Consider the following 13617-nt stretch of genomic DNA (forward strand, 5'->3'; position numbering starts at 1 on the left):
GTCCCACAGCTGCCTAATAATGTAAAATGGAAAAGAGATGGATTCAAATTTTTAGGAGTGTTTCTAGGATCTGAGATCTATAAGGGGAAAAACTGGGAAGGACTATTGGAAAAAGTATGTCTCTGGTTATCCAAATGGAAATGGCTAATTCCCCAGCTGTCCTATAGGGGAAGGGTTTTAATAGTCAATAATCTTGTTGCTTCCTCGTTGTGGCATAAAATGGCTATATTGGACCCCCCTGCTGCTGTCATTAAGGACATTCAGAGATGTCTTGTTGACTTCTTTTGGACATGTCAGCATTGGTTGAGACCTGCTGTACTTTACCTGCCTCTTCATGAAGGAGGACAAGGTCTCATTGACATAGCATGTAGGATTGCTGCTTTTAGGCTACAAGCTGCCCAGAGATTTTTGTATGGGACAGACGTCAGTTGGGCTGATGTGGCTTGTGGCCTTTTGAGGAGAGGAGGACGACTGGGACTAGATCGCCAATTGTTTTTAATGAATTTGAAGGACGTGGCACTAGTTGAATTAACTCCTTTTTATAAGACGGTTCTAAAATCGTGGAATGTCTTAAGAATTGTCAGAGAACAGGGAATTGTAAATGGATCATGGATTAAAGAGGAACCTCTTGTTTATAATCCTGCAATACCTGTGAAAATCTTGAACTCTCATTCACTACAGGCTGCTATGGTGAAAGCCCAGTTTATAAAAGTCTCTCATCTTTGGAGTAAGAGTGATTGGTTGTCTTCACGGGACATTGCAGCAAAGCTTGGCATTAAATCACTCCGTATAGCAGAAAAAATAAAGACTGAATTTTTATCTGTAATTCCATCAACGTTTGCAGAGTTGTTGAAGGAGGAGGAGAAACAACAGCAATGTATCAACAAGATGGTTGATTTTCCTGATTTAGGAGTAAGGGCAGCTGTGGAGATATGGCCGGAGGATGAAGGAAAGTTATTGAGTTTCAAAACTCCAGAACTTAATTTGTTCTGTGATACTGGAAAACGAGCGTTGTATCATACTTGTGTAAAAGTGATGCATTTTGAATCCTTAAAATTAGTCTCAGACTCCAAATGGCAAGATATAGAGGGATTTGATATATCCCCTAAAGGTAGTTGGAGGACTTTATATAAACGTCCCATTGATAAAAGAACTGGGGACCTCCAATGGCGGATAATACATGGGATAATAACTACCAATAGACATAAGGCACATATTGATCCTACAGTGAAGGATGAGTGTCCTTTTTGTTTTGAGTCTGAAGATGTGCATCATTTATTCTTGCAGTGTGAAAGATTAAAGCCAATGTTTTTATTGTTGGAAGAATGGAGTAAAGATTTGAATTATGAATTTACATTAAAAGGTTTTATTTATGGGCCTAAATATAAGTATCAAAATAGAACAAGAGATGTGTTAATAAATTTTTTATATGGTCAAGCAAAGTTAGCTGTGTGGCTAACAAGAAAAGTGAAACTGAACAGGGGTGTTTCTACTGATGTCAATATGACTTTAAGAGGTCTGATATCGGCACGGCTTACTGTTGAGTTTGCATACTGTAAAATGGTTGGAGATCTTGATACTTTCAATCTTACCTGGGCTCTGAATGATGTTCTATGTAATTTAGAAGATGGAATTTTACAAATGAATGTATGAGGTATTTTCTGTGTACATAATTATTTTTTTATTTTTTTTGTATTTTACATGTATATTATGTGTTTTGTGTATTGTGTATTAATATATTTTAACTAGCCAATGTGGCAAGAAAATGTTAAATTAAAGAGAAACTAAAAGTCAAAGTCTCTCTCTCTCTCTCTCTCTCTCTCTCTCTCTCCCTTTCTCTCTCTCTATCTCAGGTACAAGCTGGGTAAGATTATTTGGTGTGACCAATGTATAACCATGCTCTAGATATTTCGATTTGATTGTGGAATTGATCTCTGATATCTGAAATATTAAATTACTACAATGTGATTATTCCAACTGATTTTGACATTGTTCATTTAATGGTTAAAAGGAATAGTCAAACATCCGCTCACTTTTAGTGAGGCACAGATATTATTAAAACCTTTCATTTATGGAGTCAGATGAAGTAACGAGTAAATACATATGATTAAAGGGATAGTTCACTTTGAAATTAATTTTTGGTATGTTTTGGCTTACCTCAAGGGCATCCAAGATGTAGGTGTCTTTTTTTCCGCAGTAGTTTCAATTTTGATATTTTTAGGTCAAACCGTTCTTGTCTGTCAGTCATATAATGCAGGTCTATGGTTACTGTCTCAAAACACAAGCACAGAGTCCAAATTAAAACAATTCCCCATCGTCCAAATTAAACAATTCCCCATCGTAAGTACACATTGATGGCCTAAGACACGAAACGAGCGGTTTGTGTGAGAAAACGAACAGTATTTATATCGTTTTTACCTCTTATACGCAGACATGTCCGAGTGATCTGATCTGACGTGTACGCAGACTGGTGCATAGATATATACACTAGATGTCGCCTTAAAGACATTCGTTCCAATGAACTGCCGTAGACAAGGCGACATCTAGTGTGTATATATCTATGCACCAGTCTGCGTACACGTCAGATCAGATCACTCGGACATGTCTGCGTATAAGAGGTAAAAACGATATAAATACTGTTCGTTTTCTCACACAAACCGCTCGTTTCGTGTCTTAGGCCATCAATGTGTACTTACGATGGGGAATTGTTTAATTTGGACGACGGGGAATTGTTTTAATTTGGACTCTGTGCTTGTGTTTTGAGACCGTGACCATAGACCTGCATTATATGACTGACAGACAAGAACGGTTTGACCTAAAAATATCAAAATTGAAACTACTGCGGAAAAAAGACACCTACATCTTGGATGTCCTTGAGGTAAGCTAAAACATACCAAAAATTAATTTCAAAGTGAACTATCCCTTTAATGTATTACAAATTTAACCAACCAATACTTTGCATGAGTGAGGACAGAACATGTGATACCTTCCCCGTGTATTGGCGAACCAGAGATTGGACCAATATAGCGGGCCTTACAGGGGCATGCCCCCCTGTAAGAAAATTTCGCACATTTTAATGTTAAATTCATCAATCTGGTGCACTTTGAGAGTTCAAAATTAAAAGCTCCAACCCATATTCAGTGTGCAAACTAAACAAAGAAAAATTCAAACCTCTTTTAGTTACAGTGTCTGTCTACATTACACTACTACATAATAGTTATAATATTCATCCAATGACAGTAATAGCCATATTTTGTAAAACAAATGCACTAAAAAATAAAGGAAACTTTCATAATTAGTTTTTTTTTTTCAATTTCTATACTTGAAAAAGATAAGCACATGATCTTTTATTTTGACGGAAACTGCATCAAGCTTTTATATCCAGGAGAGCTGAGGATCACTGCCAAAACCCGCCTCTGTAGTGATCATTTTACACTGGATAATTTTATAAACTTTCATCGAAGACAACTGGGATTCACTGATAATCCGCTGTTACTGGTGAATGGGGCCGAACCGACTATCAACCGCCTCGGCGTTCATCCTCCCGTCGCGCCGACAACTGGTGCCATCATCGGCAGTGCGTGCCCACCAATGAGTGTAAGTTGCCTTGTGTGCTTATGTTATAATTATAGTAGGTAGTCCAGGCTCGAACATGTATGGCTGTGTAAAACCAATTAAGCTGCTAGGAGCATCCATTCCGGCTGTAGCGGTGACGGCTGAGTGTGGCGACGGCAGCTTTCCCGCGAGTGGGCGTGGTTTCAGCGCAGCCAGCGGACACGCCCCCAGCGTTTGAGAGCAGAGACTACTGCTCATTTTTTCAAGATTTTGATAGCTTATTTTATGTACTTGCCGGCTTTTTTTGTCATTCAAATTTGGCTGGGTGGCTAATAACACATTTTTCTGTGGTGTGACAAACTCAGAACACATACTTAATTTTGACTTTACAGGGACTTTAAGAACATCGAACCCTGGTACACTCGCATGCAAACAACTCAAGACACACATACATTTGAACATTTGACCTCTCTATCATTCTTAAAGGGTAACTAAAGCCTAAAACAACTTTTTTTTAGTAAATCTGGGGCTTTATTAATGCTGTTCATTGATTTTAAATTGGGTTTAAAGTGTTTTAATTCTACAATATATGGTGTAAAAATGTCTGAGTGCTGCCCTCATCAGGTTGAACAGTGGCTACTGCAGTTGAATTTTCCTATCGGAAGTTGTGGTGGCTGGTGACCAGCTAACCACGCCCTTGCCTACAGAGAGATGCGTCTCAGATGCTTGCCCCCTCTCCACTGGGCTCTGCCTACTTTTCCAGCATTTTTCAAATATTGCCAGTGGGTGGAGTCAGGCTCTGACCAGGGGTTTAGTTACTCTTTAATATGCCATAAATGGTAACATTTGTTCTTTGCACAGGACACCGGTTGTTACTTCCTGATATTATGTGTATAAATATTACCCCTCTTCACTCAATAGATATGAGAATATAACTGCATTGCACAGGCTCTGGCTCTTCACAAAATCTGCTAAAGGCTCCAATTTGAAAACCAAGGTGAGTTTTTGGAACAGAAACCTTCTGAATAAATGTTCTACCTGAAGTATTTTTGAGCTTTGTCTTTTAAATGCATTGAGAATCGCAGTGTGCAGCGTATGAGTGCATGCAGACATTTAACTTTTCCTGCTTATTAATTTCAGGTTCATCATGGCAATGCTGAAAAGTTGTCTTCTTCTTTTCGTTATCTTCTCCATGGGGAATACAGAAGGTAACCAAGATATTTATTTTGTAAAAACCTAAATATTTTGGAAATATTAAATATTCTATTGACTAATAATTCCATGATTATTAAGGAGTTTACAGTGTTTAAAGTACACATATTTTCAGCACATAATCACACAAACATAACATAAGCTACATAAATAAAAAATAAAAACAAATTATTTGCAGTGAATATTACAAGAGATGTTAATGGACTGGATGGACTGGATGTTGATTTAGCCGGAAAATGCCCCGCTACATGGGTAAAATTTAGACGCCGATGCTACAAGTACTTTTCTCATCCGAATAAATGGATCACAGCACAGGTAATGTGTACAACAAGATGATTTGGTCAAAGTTAATATTAGGTGTCTTTAACTACATCTTAAAAGACAGATGTAAAGATATGCATGTACACAATAAGTGCATTGTATCAAATTATTAATTTAAACTGATACAAATTATTCTCTGGTGAAGTAAATACTACAGAAAAAAACAAATGTAATTTCTACATGGAAAAGCTAGTTCAGGCAAGAATAAAAAAACAAAACAAATTAAAGTCTATATAAGTACTTAATTCAAGCTTGTGGAAATTAAACAGTTGATATCAATGATATAAAATTAAGTAAAACCTACTCAACTTTTTTAATACTGGTGTTTCCAACATGCACTGGGGCATGAATAATTAATAAGGTTTATTTTTCACTGTTTTCCAGCTGCATTTACTCCGTTTTATCATTGCTTTTGTTGTTAGGTTTAAAACTTGCCGTTTTGTGACATCTGGATACATTTTCCACGAAAAATAACACAGTCATACTCAAAACGATCTATCGAATGTTACCGTCATTGTGAGATAAAGTATGGAATTTATACAATATTTATTGTATTATTTATTTAGATATTTCTAAGTAAAGCATACACTTTAAATGTGTGGTTTAATTCAGTGTTATTTTGTTCAGTAAAAAGTTAATTTTGTTAAATTTACTGAAGTTAGTTAAGTAGATGTTACTTTATTCTATATGTGAAATTAAATTAATTAAATATTATTAAGTAATATTTACTTAATTACTTCAATTAAATGTCAAATGAATGTGAAGTTCAATAGTAAGTAGATTTTACTTGATAACAGGCAAGTTGTACAGAGCAGTAGCAGTAAAATTTACTTAATTTTACTTGTTAGTGCAAATTGTTACGAGGATTTTATCAATAGATCAATTAGAGCAGACTTTGTTTGCAAATGTCTAAAATGTTTTCACTTTTGCTTTATGCTACAAAACATTTGATTTTGTATATTGACAATAAAAAAAAAATTCTGTCTCTTTAGAAAAACTGTCAAAGTCTTGGAGCGAACCTCGCATCTGTGCGTAAAAAACTGGAAAATGATTTCCTGCTGAGTCTGTTTCCTTCTTCCACACAAACTTGGATTGGTGCTCATAGTGCTGTAGTAAGTTCAAACGTGTGTCCTACACTCTAAAAGAACACTGGGTTAAAAACAACCCAAGGGCTGGGTAAATAAAGGACAGAACTCATGCTGGGTTAATTTTACAGCAAATTGGGTTGTTTATTTAACCCAGCGTAACGGTTTGTTACGTCTGACCCAAGCTCTGGGTAGCATAAGAAAACTACCCAAATACTGAAAAAATAACCCAACATTTTTTTGTAAAGAGAGTGTAAAGAGACCTATTTGTTTGTCTAAAAAATTTAAATTCAGCTTTAAACAGTAAAGGCAAAGTTTCTAATGAAGATGGTTTGACTTCAAATCTGAACTTAATTGGCTTCTTCCTGAAGTCTGACAACTGTAGTGCACTCTTTTAGAGTAATCACTCTCTTCACTCTTTAGGATGGACATTGGATGTGGAGTGACGGAACTGTGTTTTTGTATACCCACTGGTGCGCTGGAGAACCTAACAATTACAAGGGTCTCGAGAAATGTTTGGAGATCAACTATTCCTGTAAGAATGCAGTCTGTTTTTTAATACTTTCAATTATAATTTACAATCCTACAATTTTACATCATACAGTAACATGAAATTACTCAATTTGGATATTACAAAGTGCCTTAAATTAAATATTCCATTTCATTTTGATTTTAACACCACTATAATGATCAGAATAACTTATTTCATTATTTCACCTTACAGCTAAACGTTGCTGGAACGACAGGGGCTGTTCACTCTCACTGCCCTATATTTGTGTTAAGAACCTGCGAGACCGTCATGCTTCTCCACAGTTACTTTGATTGAACTACATTTTTCCGACATTATATTGTCAAAAATGTTATTCTGAAATCAAATATCTTCTAAACTTTAATCTCTTTTCAGTATCTTCTCTGAAACACTCCTCAAATTAATAAAAGCATTGAAAAAGCAAATTGTGCATTGTGGATAATAATGTATGTCAAAATATAAGTATATTGTGTTGCAAGGTTTGAGGATATAGTTATTAAAATGGCATTAAATGATGTCATTATCAGGGGCGGGGTTTAAGCATGCTGTAACTGCACACATGCTTCATCATCGGCAAAGAAAACATTTGCATGTTTGTTTCCTGGATTATAAGCAAATATAGAACTTATCCACGGCCCTTTTTGTCTTCTGTCTTATAAAATATCGCATTATTTTGGTGTGACACCTCTGCAAACAAATCAGAGATTGAGTGAACTGTTTGAACGAATCAAACTGAATCACAAACCATTTCAGACCATTTTCTAAACCTGTTTAATTAGATCAATAGTGATTCGCTCACTATTCTGGCATTGCTAGTTCTGATTCTGAACAGCTGATAGAAAACACAAAGGAATATTCTCGGTTCGAAAGTAATCTACAATATCAGAAAATGATTTATCAGCAATATTTTACTGGGGCACAGTGTGTATTTCAAAAAGGGTCCAGTGACGCCCACAGATCTATATGGTATCGCAAAATTTTAAAACAATGAAAATCATTTTAATTCAGCGATCTGCATCAAAAGCAGCAAATTGGTTTTGATTTAGGCCTATTTTTAGATTAAACTAGTTTTAATAACATACTTCATTTTATTTGTAAATTGGTCATCAGTTAATTTTACACTTGCAAAATTATTTCGCCAATTTATTATCTTCGAAATGTGGGTGATTTCAGTGAGCAAACATACTCATGCAGTGATCCTGCAGTTAAGCAGTGCGACACTCTCAGGGTCATATTCTTAAAGGTCATATCATATTTCTGCCAGTGTCTGGGTAATTTAAGAATAAATGCAATGTATGACTTACAATTTATGATTTATGTTTGATAGTTTATTTAAATTTTTTTATAACATTTATTTTGTTTTCATCAGTATGGACGAGAAACTAACTAAACGCTGCTAACAATCTTGATTTTTTTTCAGTAGCATAACAGTGATCCTGTCCATAAAACATAAAGGTAGAAATTCATAGAATGAGATCAAGATCATACAGTAATCAAATAGAAAATCTCACCTTAAGTTTCCTTGATAGTGGTAAAGTCCAGATGCAGTGATGAGGACAGCTCAAGATATCCACTCCTGCTCCAGTTCTGTAGGATGACGACGAATCAGGGAACAAAACACAGGTGTGGGTGAAGAAGTGTTGATCCTACAAACAATACAAACCACGTTTTTTTTATCTTTTTTTTTTTTTTTTTGATTAATTAATATCCCTAATTAGCAAATATGTAGTTAGTGCAGTGTCCAGGAGGATTCAAGGCTACCCGTTTAGTAGGCTAGGGTTGTTTACTAGTCAAAGTGCCCACATCTCTGTGCTTTTCTCAGTCTCTGTGATCTTCTGGTTTGATGTCTCGGTTTCCTCCTTCAATGTGCGTCTGAGGGACTTTTCACCTGATTCATCATCATCATTCAGGTGAAAATCTGCTCACTTAAAATAACAGCACGTCTCCTCAACAACACACATTATTTTAGGAATCATTCTTGAATGGAGCACAGGACTGAAACTGTTTACTCGCAGATTTTCTGATGATTTTTTCAACTTCTAAGAAAAGTGACATGAAGTCAGATTTACAGCTCATGCGGAAGACAATATTAACTTTGATGCCGCCAAGATGATGTAAGACTGAAAATACTGGTCTATGGGACAAAATGGCCCTGCTGGCTAATTAGGCAAGGCAAGGCAAGTTTATTTATATAGCACATTTCATACACAATGGCAATTCAAAGTGCTTTACATAGAAGAAATTAAAATAATGAAAAGAAATAAGAATAATTAAAACAGTTTAGAAAAATAAAATAAAATACAGTACTTTTAAAAAATAAGAAAAGAATATTATTATAGATCTTTCTTTCAAAGGATTCCCTTAAGACTTAAATCTTTCAACCTTCTTTTAACCTTCAATCTTCTTACGACTTCCATCTATCAACTTTCCTTTAACTTTCTTTTCTCCCTCATTTACTCACACGTTCTTTTCACTTTCTTTAGCACTTTAGCACTGCGTTCACATTCTTTCTCAGACGAAAACTTTAATATCGTCATTTAAATACTGTTCTACTTTCAAACCCACATTAATACACGTCACTTTCACATTATCACCTTCTGAGTGGGCATTTACAGTTTCGGGCTAAATGCCCTGCTGACATAGGAGAAATTAAAATAATTAAAAGAAATAAGAATAATTAAAACAGTTTAGAAAAATAGAGTAAAATACAGTACAGTACAAACAGTCGGACGAACAGCGGCACAGTGCTCATTCAGTAAATGCACAGCTAAACAGAAGTGTTTTGAATCTGGATTTGAATGTGACCACTGTAGGAGCACATCTGATCTCTTCTGGAAGCTGGTTCCAGCTGTGGCTGGCATAATAGCTAAAAGCAGACTCACCATGTTTAGAATGAACCCTTGGTATTTCTAGCTGATATGATCCTAATGATCTGAGTGATCTGTTGGGTTTATATTCAGTGAGCATATCTGCAATGTATTGAGGTCCTAGGCCATTGAATGATTTATATACCAGTAATAATACTTTAAAATCAATCCTAAATCTAACTGGGAGCCAGTGTAAAGACCTGAGGACTGGTGTGATATGTTCATATTTTCTGGTTCTGCTCAGAATCCTGGCGGCAGCGTTCTGTATGAGCTGCAACTGTCTTATGGTCTTTTTGGGAAGGCCAGTGAGGAGTCCATTACAATAATCCACCCTGCTGGTGATGAAAGCATGCACAAGTTTCTCTAAGTCTTGTCTGGAAACAAAGCATCTAATTCTTGCAATATTTTTCAGATGATAGTATGCTGATTTAGTTATTGCTTTGACATGACTACTGAAACTAAGGTCTGACTCTAGTGTCACACCAAGATTCCTGACTTGATGTTTAGTTGTTTGACCCCTAGAGTGAAGGTATGCGTTCACTTTGAGAACTTCATCTTTGTTTCCAAACGCAATAACTTCAGTTTTGTCTTTGTTTAATTGAAGAAAGTTTTGACACATCCAACTGTTGACTTCGTCAATGCATCGGCACAGGGAGTCAATGGGGCTGTAATCGTTAGGCGATAGGGCTAAGTAGAGCTGTGTGTCGTCTGCATAGCTGTGGTAAGCAATTTGGTTATTTCTCATTATTTGGCTCATTGGGAGCATATACAGGTTGAACAGGAGTGGCGCAAGAATTGAGCCTTGAGGGACTCCGCATGTCATGGATGTCCACTCAGACTTATGGTCTCCTATACTCACATAATAACCTCTCCCATCTAAGTATGACCTGAACCATTTTAGGACTATCCCAGAAAGCCCCACCCAGTTTTCCAGCCTGTCAAGAAGTATGTTATGATCGACAGTGTCAAATGCAGCACTGAGGTCGAGTAGTACCAGCACTGATAATTTTCCTGAATCAGTATTTAAGCGAATATCGTTTATTATCTTTATGAGCGCTGTCTCTGTGCTGTGGTGCGGTCGGAAACCAGATTGAAAATTGTCAAAGTATCCATTCGAGCTTAAGAATTTGTTCAGCTGATTGAAGACAACTTTTTCAATGATCTTGCCTATGAAAGGAAGATTTGAGATCGGTCTATAGTTGCTTAATATGGTCTTATCCAGATTGCTCTTTTTCAGGAGGGGCTTGACAACTGCAGTTTTCAGGGAGTTTGGAAAACTCCCAGAGAGAAGTGAGGCATTTACCACTTCTAGAAGATCTGCTTCTAAACTGTTTAGCACACTTTTGAAAAAAGATGTGGGAAGTGTGTCAAGGGCGCATGTTGATGTTTTAAGGTGTTGTACGGTTTCTTCCAAAATTTTGCCATCAATTTCTTTGAAGTCAGACATAGTAACTACTTTCTCAGGTGGTCTGATCTGTCTGACCTCAGTGCAACTCAAGGATGTGCTGATCACCTTTCTGATATTATTGATTTTGTCAGAGAAGAAAGAAGCAAACTCACTGCACTTGTTGTCTGAGAGCATTTCACTGGGAATCTGGCTTGGGGGGTTTGTCAGTCTCTCTACAGTAGCAAAAAGAGTGCGTGTGTTGTTTAAATTGCAGTTTATAATGTTTGAGAAGAAAGTCTGTCTAGCTTTGCCTAGTTCCATATTAAAAGCATGAAGGCTGTCTTTGTAGATGTTATAATGGACTACAAGTTTTGTCTTCCGCCACATGCGCTCTGCTTTTCTGCATTGTCTTTTCATATTTTGCACTGCTGTTGAGTTTCTCCAAGGTGCTTTTTGTCTGCCACTCTTCTTCCTGACTTTCACAGGAGCAATATCATCAATTGCACTTTTAACTTTTGAGTTAAAAGAATCAAGGAGAAAATCAACAGAGTCAGCAGATATGCTTGGTGTTAAGGATATAGCCTTCATAAATAGTACACTAGTGTTCTCATTTAAGCATCTCTTCTTGACAGACTCAGATCTAGCTTCAGTGGCAGGAGAGATCAATATATCAAAGAAAATACAGAAATGATCAGACAGTGCTACATCCTTAATAACAGTCGATGAGATGTTTAGACCCTTACTGATAAGTAAATCTAGAGTGTGTCCATGATTGTGTGTGGGTCCATGTACATGCTGAGTCAGATCAAAAGTTTTTAAAACAGTTTTGATTTCTTTTGCCATATTGTTTTCTGCATTATCTATGTGAATGTTCAAATCTCCAGCAATGGCAAAACAGTCAAACTCTGAGGTAATTGTTGATAACAGTTCTGTAAATTCCTCAGCAAAGGCTGGAGAGTATTTTGGAGGCCTGTAAATAATGATAAGTAAAATGCGTGGAGCACCTTTTAATACAATACCCAGATATTCGAAAGACGTGTAGTTCCCAAATGATATTTGCTTACATTGATAGATATCTTTAAAAAGAGCAGCTAGACCCCCACCTCTCTTAACAGCTCTGCAGACACTCATAAAAGTAAAGTTAGGAGGGGCTGTTTCATTGAGGATTGTTGCACTGCAGCTGTCTTCTAGCCAGGTTTCATTTAGAAGCATAAAATCCAGGTTGTTTGTGGTTATTAAGTCATTGACTAGAAGTGATTTATTTTTAAGTGAGCGGATGTTTAAAATTGCTAACTTAACAGTCTTACTTTTTTTCCCTACACCAATCTTAGTTAGATGTGCAATAGGCACCAGATTAGTTGAGTTTGCTGTACGGCTATTGAAGGCCTTAGACTTTCTATCTTGTAATAGAACAGCAATAGAGAAAGATACAGGCATACTGGGTTCCCGCTTGTTCTGTAAACATTTGAGAAAGTTACTGTTATCAAAACGGGGACCCGACATACATCACTGAGAGCTGGTATCAGTTGTTTTTGGTTCACCTCGAGCAGATGGAGGAGGGTGTGGGCCCTGGCGTTGTGGCAGAGGCCGAAGAGCTCTCACAGAAGGAGGGGGAGGGCGAGCTGGGCCTGCAGGCTTTGGTGGTAGCGGTGCCCGACGTTTTTTGGTTGATATCTGGGGGCTTGCAGCAAAAGAGTGTGATAGTCTGGTTCCAGCATGCACAAGTTCTTCCATTTTCTGTGAGAAGCACAGGAGTGGAGTTGGTGGCGAGAGGGAGAACGTGTCTGGTGAAAGGGGCTGTTGCTCTGGTGTTATAGGAGGCTGTGATATGCTGTCCTGGCTTCCCTGGCTGTTTTCCAGGAAGTCGTCCTTGGGTGCTGAATCTTGGAGCAGTTCTGATGTGTCTCTCTGTGGTGAGCTCTGTGGGCATGGCTCAGCTGAGATTGTGTCCGTGAGCAGAGGTTGTTGTGGCTCAGTGGTGTTAACATTGTCCTTGTGTGATATGTCAACATCATGAAGTGAAGTCCTGTGGTCATTCATACTGTGTCCAGGTGTGTGTGTGTGCCGTTCTGATTGAGTGGATTGGCACACACTGCAGAAGGATGATTGAGGGAGAAGTAGATGTTGTCCTTTAACACTCTTGAACCAAGTTTGTTTGGGTGATGGCCATCCCGATGAAATAGTTGTCTCTGACTCCAGAAGAGATTGAAGTTGTCAATGAAGTTTACTCATTTTATATTGCAGGTTTTTTGCAGCCATGTATTAATCCCAAGCAACCGTGAAAACCTGTTTGTTCCTCTTGCTGGGAGTGGTCCACTGATGAATGTCTGAACTTTCAGTTTTTTAAGTGTTTCAAAAAGTTCATTGAAATCCTTCTTAAGGAGTTCTGACTGCTCTTTATGAATATCATTCTTCCCCACATGAATTATGAGTCGATTTGCAGTCTTATGTTTCATCAGAATGTTCTGAAGTTCCCTGTTTATATCAGAAATTGTTGCTTGTGGAAGGCAGCATGTAGTTGTATCCCTGCAGCTAATGTTTCTGATTATGGAGTCTCCCACTATCAGAGTCCTGGGCTCGGCTGAGCTCTGAGCTGAGTGCCGCTGTCTGCTCGACCTTGAGCGCCAGTTAGCATCAGTGTTAGCTACTGGCTGATACAGT

General features: G+C 37.4%; 1 protein-coding gene across 1 annotated transcript; it reads left to right on the forward strand.

Annotated features, from left to right (window-relative positions):
- The first annotated feature begins 4297 nt into the window (after positions 1-4297).
- On the forward strand, positions 4298-7127 carry LOC309476285 (ladderlectin-like). Its single transcript, XM_082139572.1, has 6 exons — positions 4298-4552; positions 4696-4763; positions 4946-5082; positions 6081-6200; positions 6597-6708; positions 6898-7127. The coding sequence occupies exons 2-6, from the start codon at positions 4703-4705 to the stop codon at positions 6993-6995; spliced, it is 528 nt and encodes a 175-aa protein (XP_081995698.1). The 5' UTR covers positions 4298-4552; positions 4696-4702; the 3' UTR covers positions 6996-7127.
- The last annotated feature ends 6490 nt before the right edge of the window (positions 7128-13617 follow it).

The sequence above is a fragment of the Leuciscus leuciscus genome (assembly GCF_965113295.1).
Source record: "Leuciscus leuciscus genome assembly, chromosome: 15".
NCBI classification, from domain to species: Eukaryota; Metazoa; Chordata; class Actinopteri; order Cypriniformes; family Leuciscidae; genus Leuciscus; species Leuciscus leuciscus.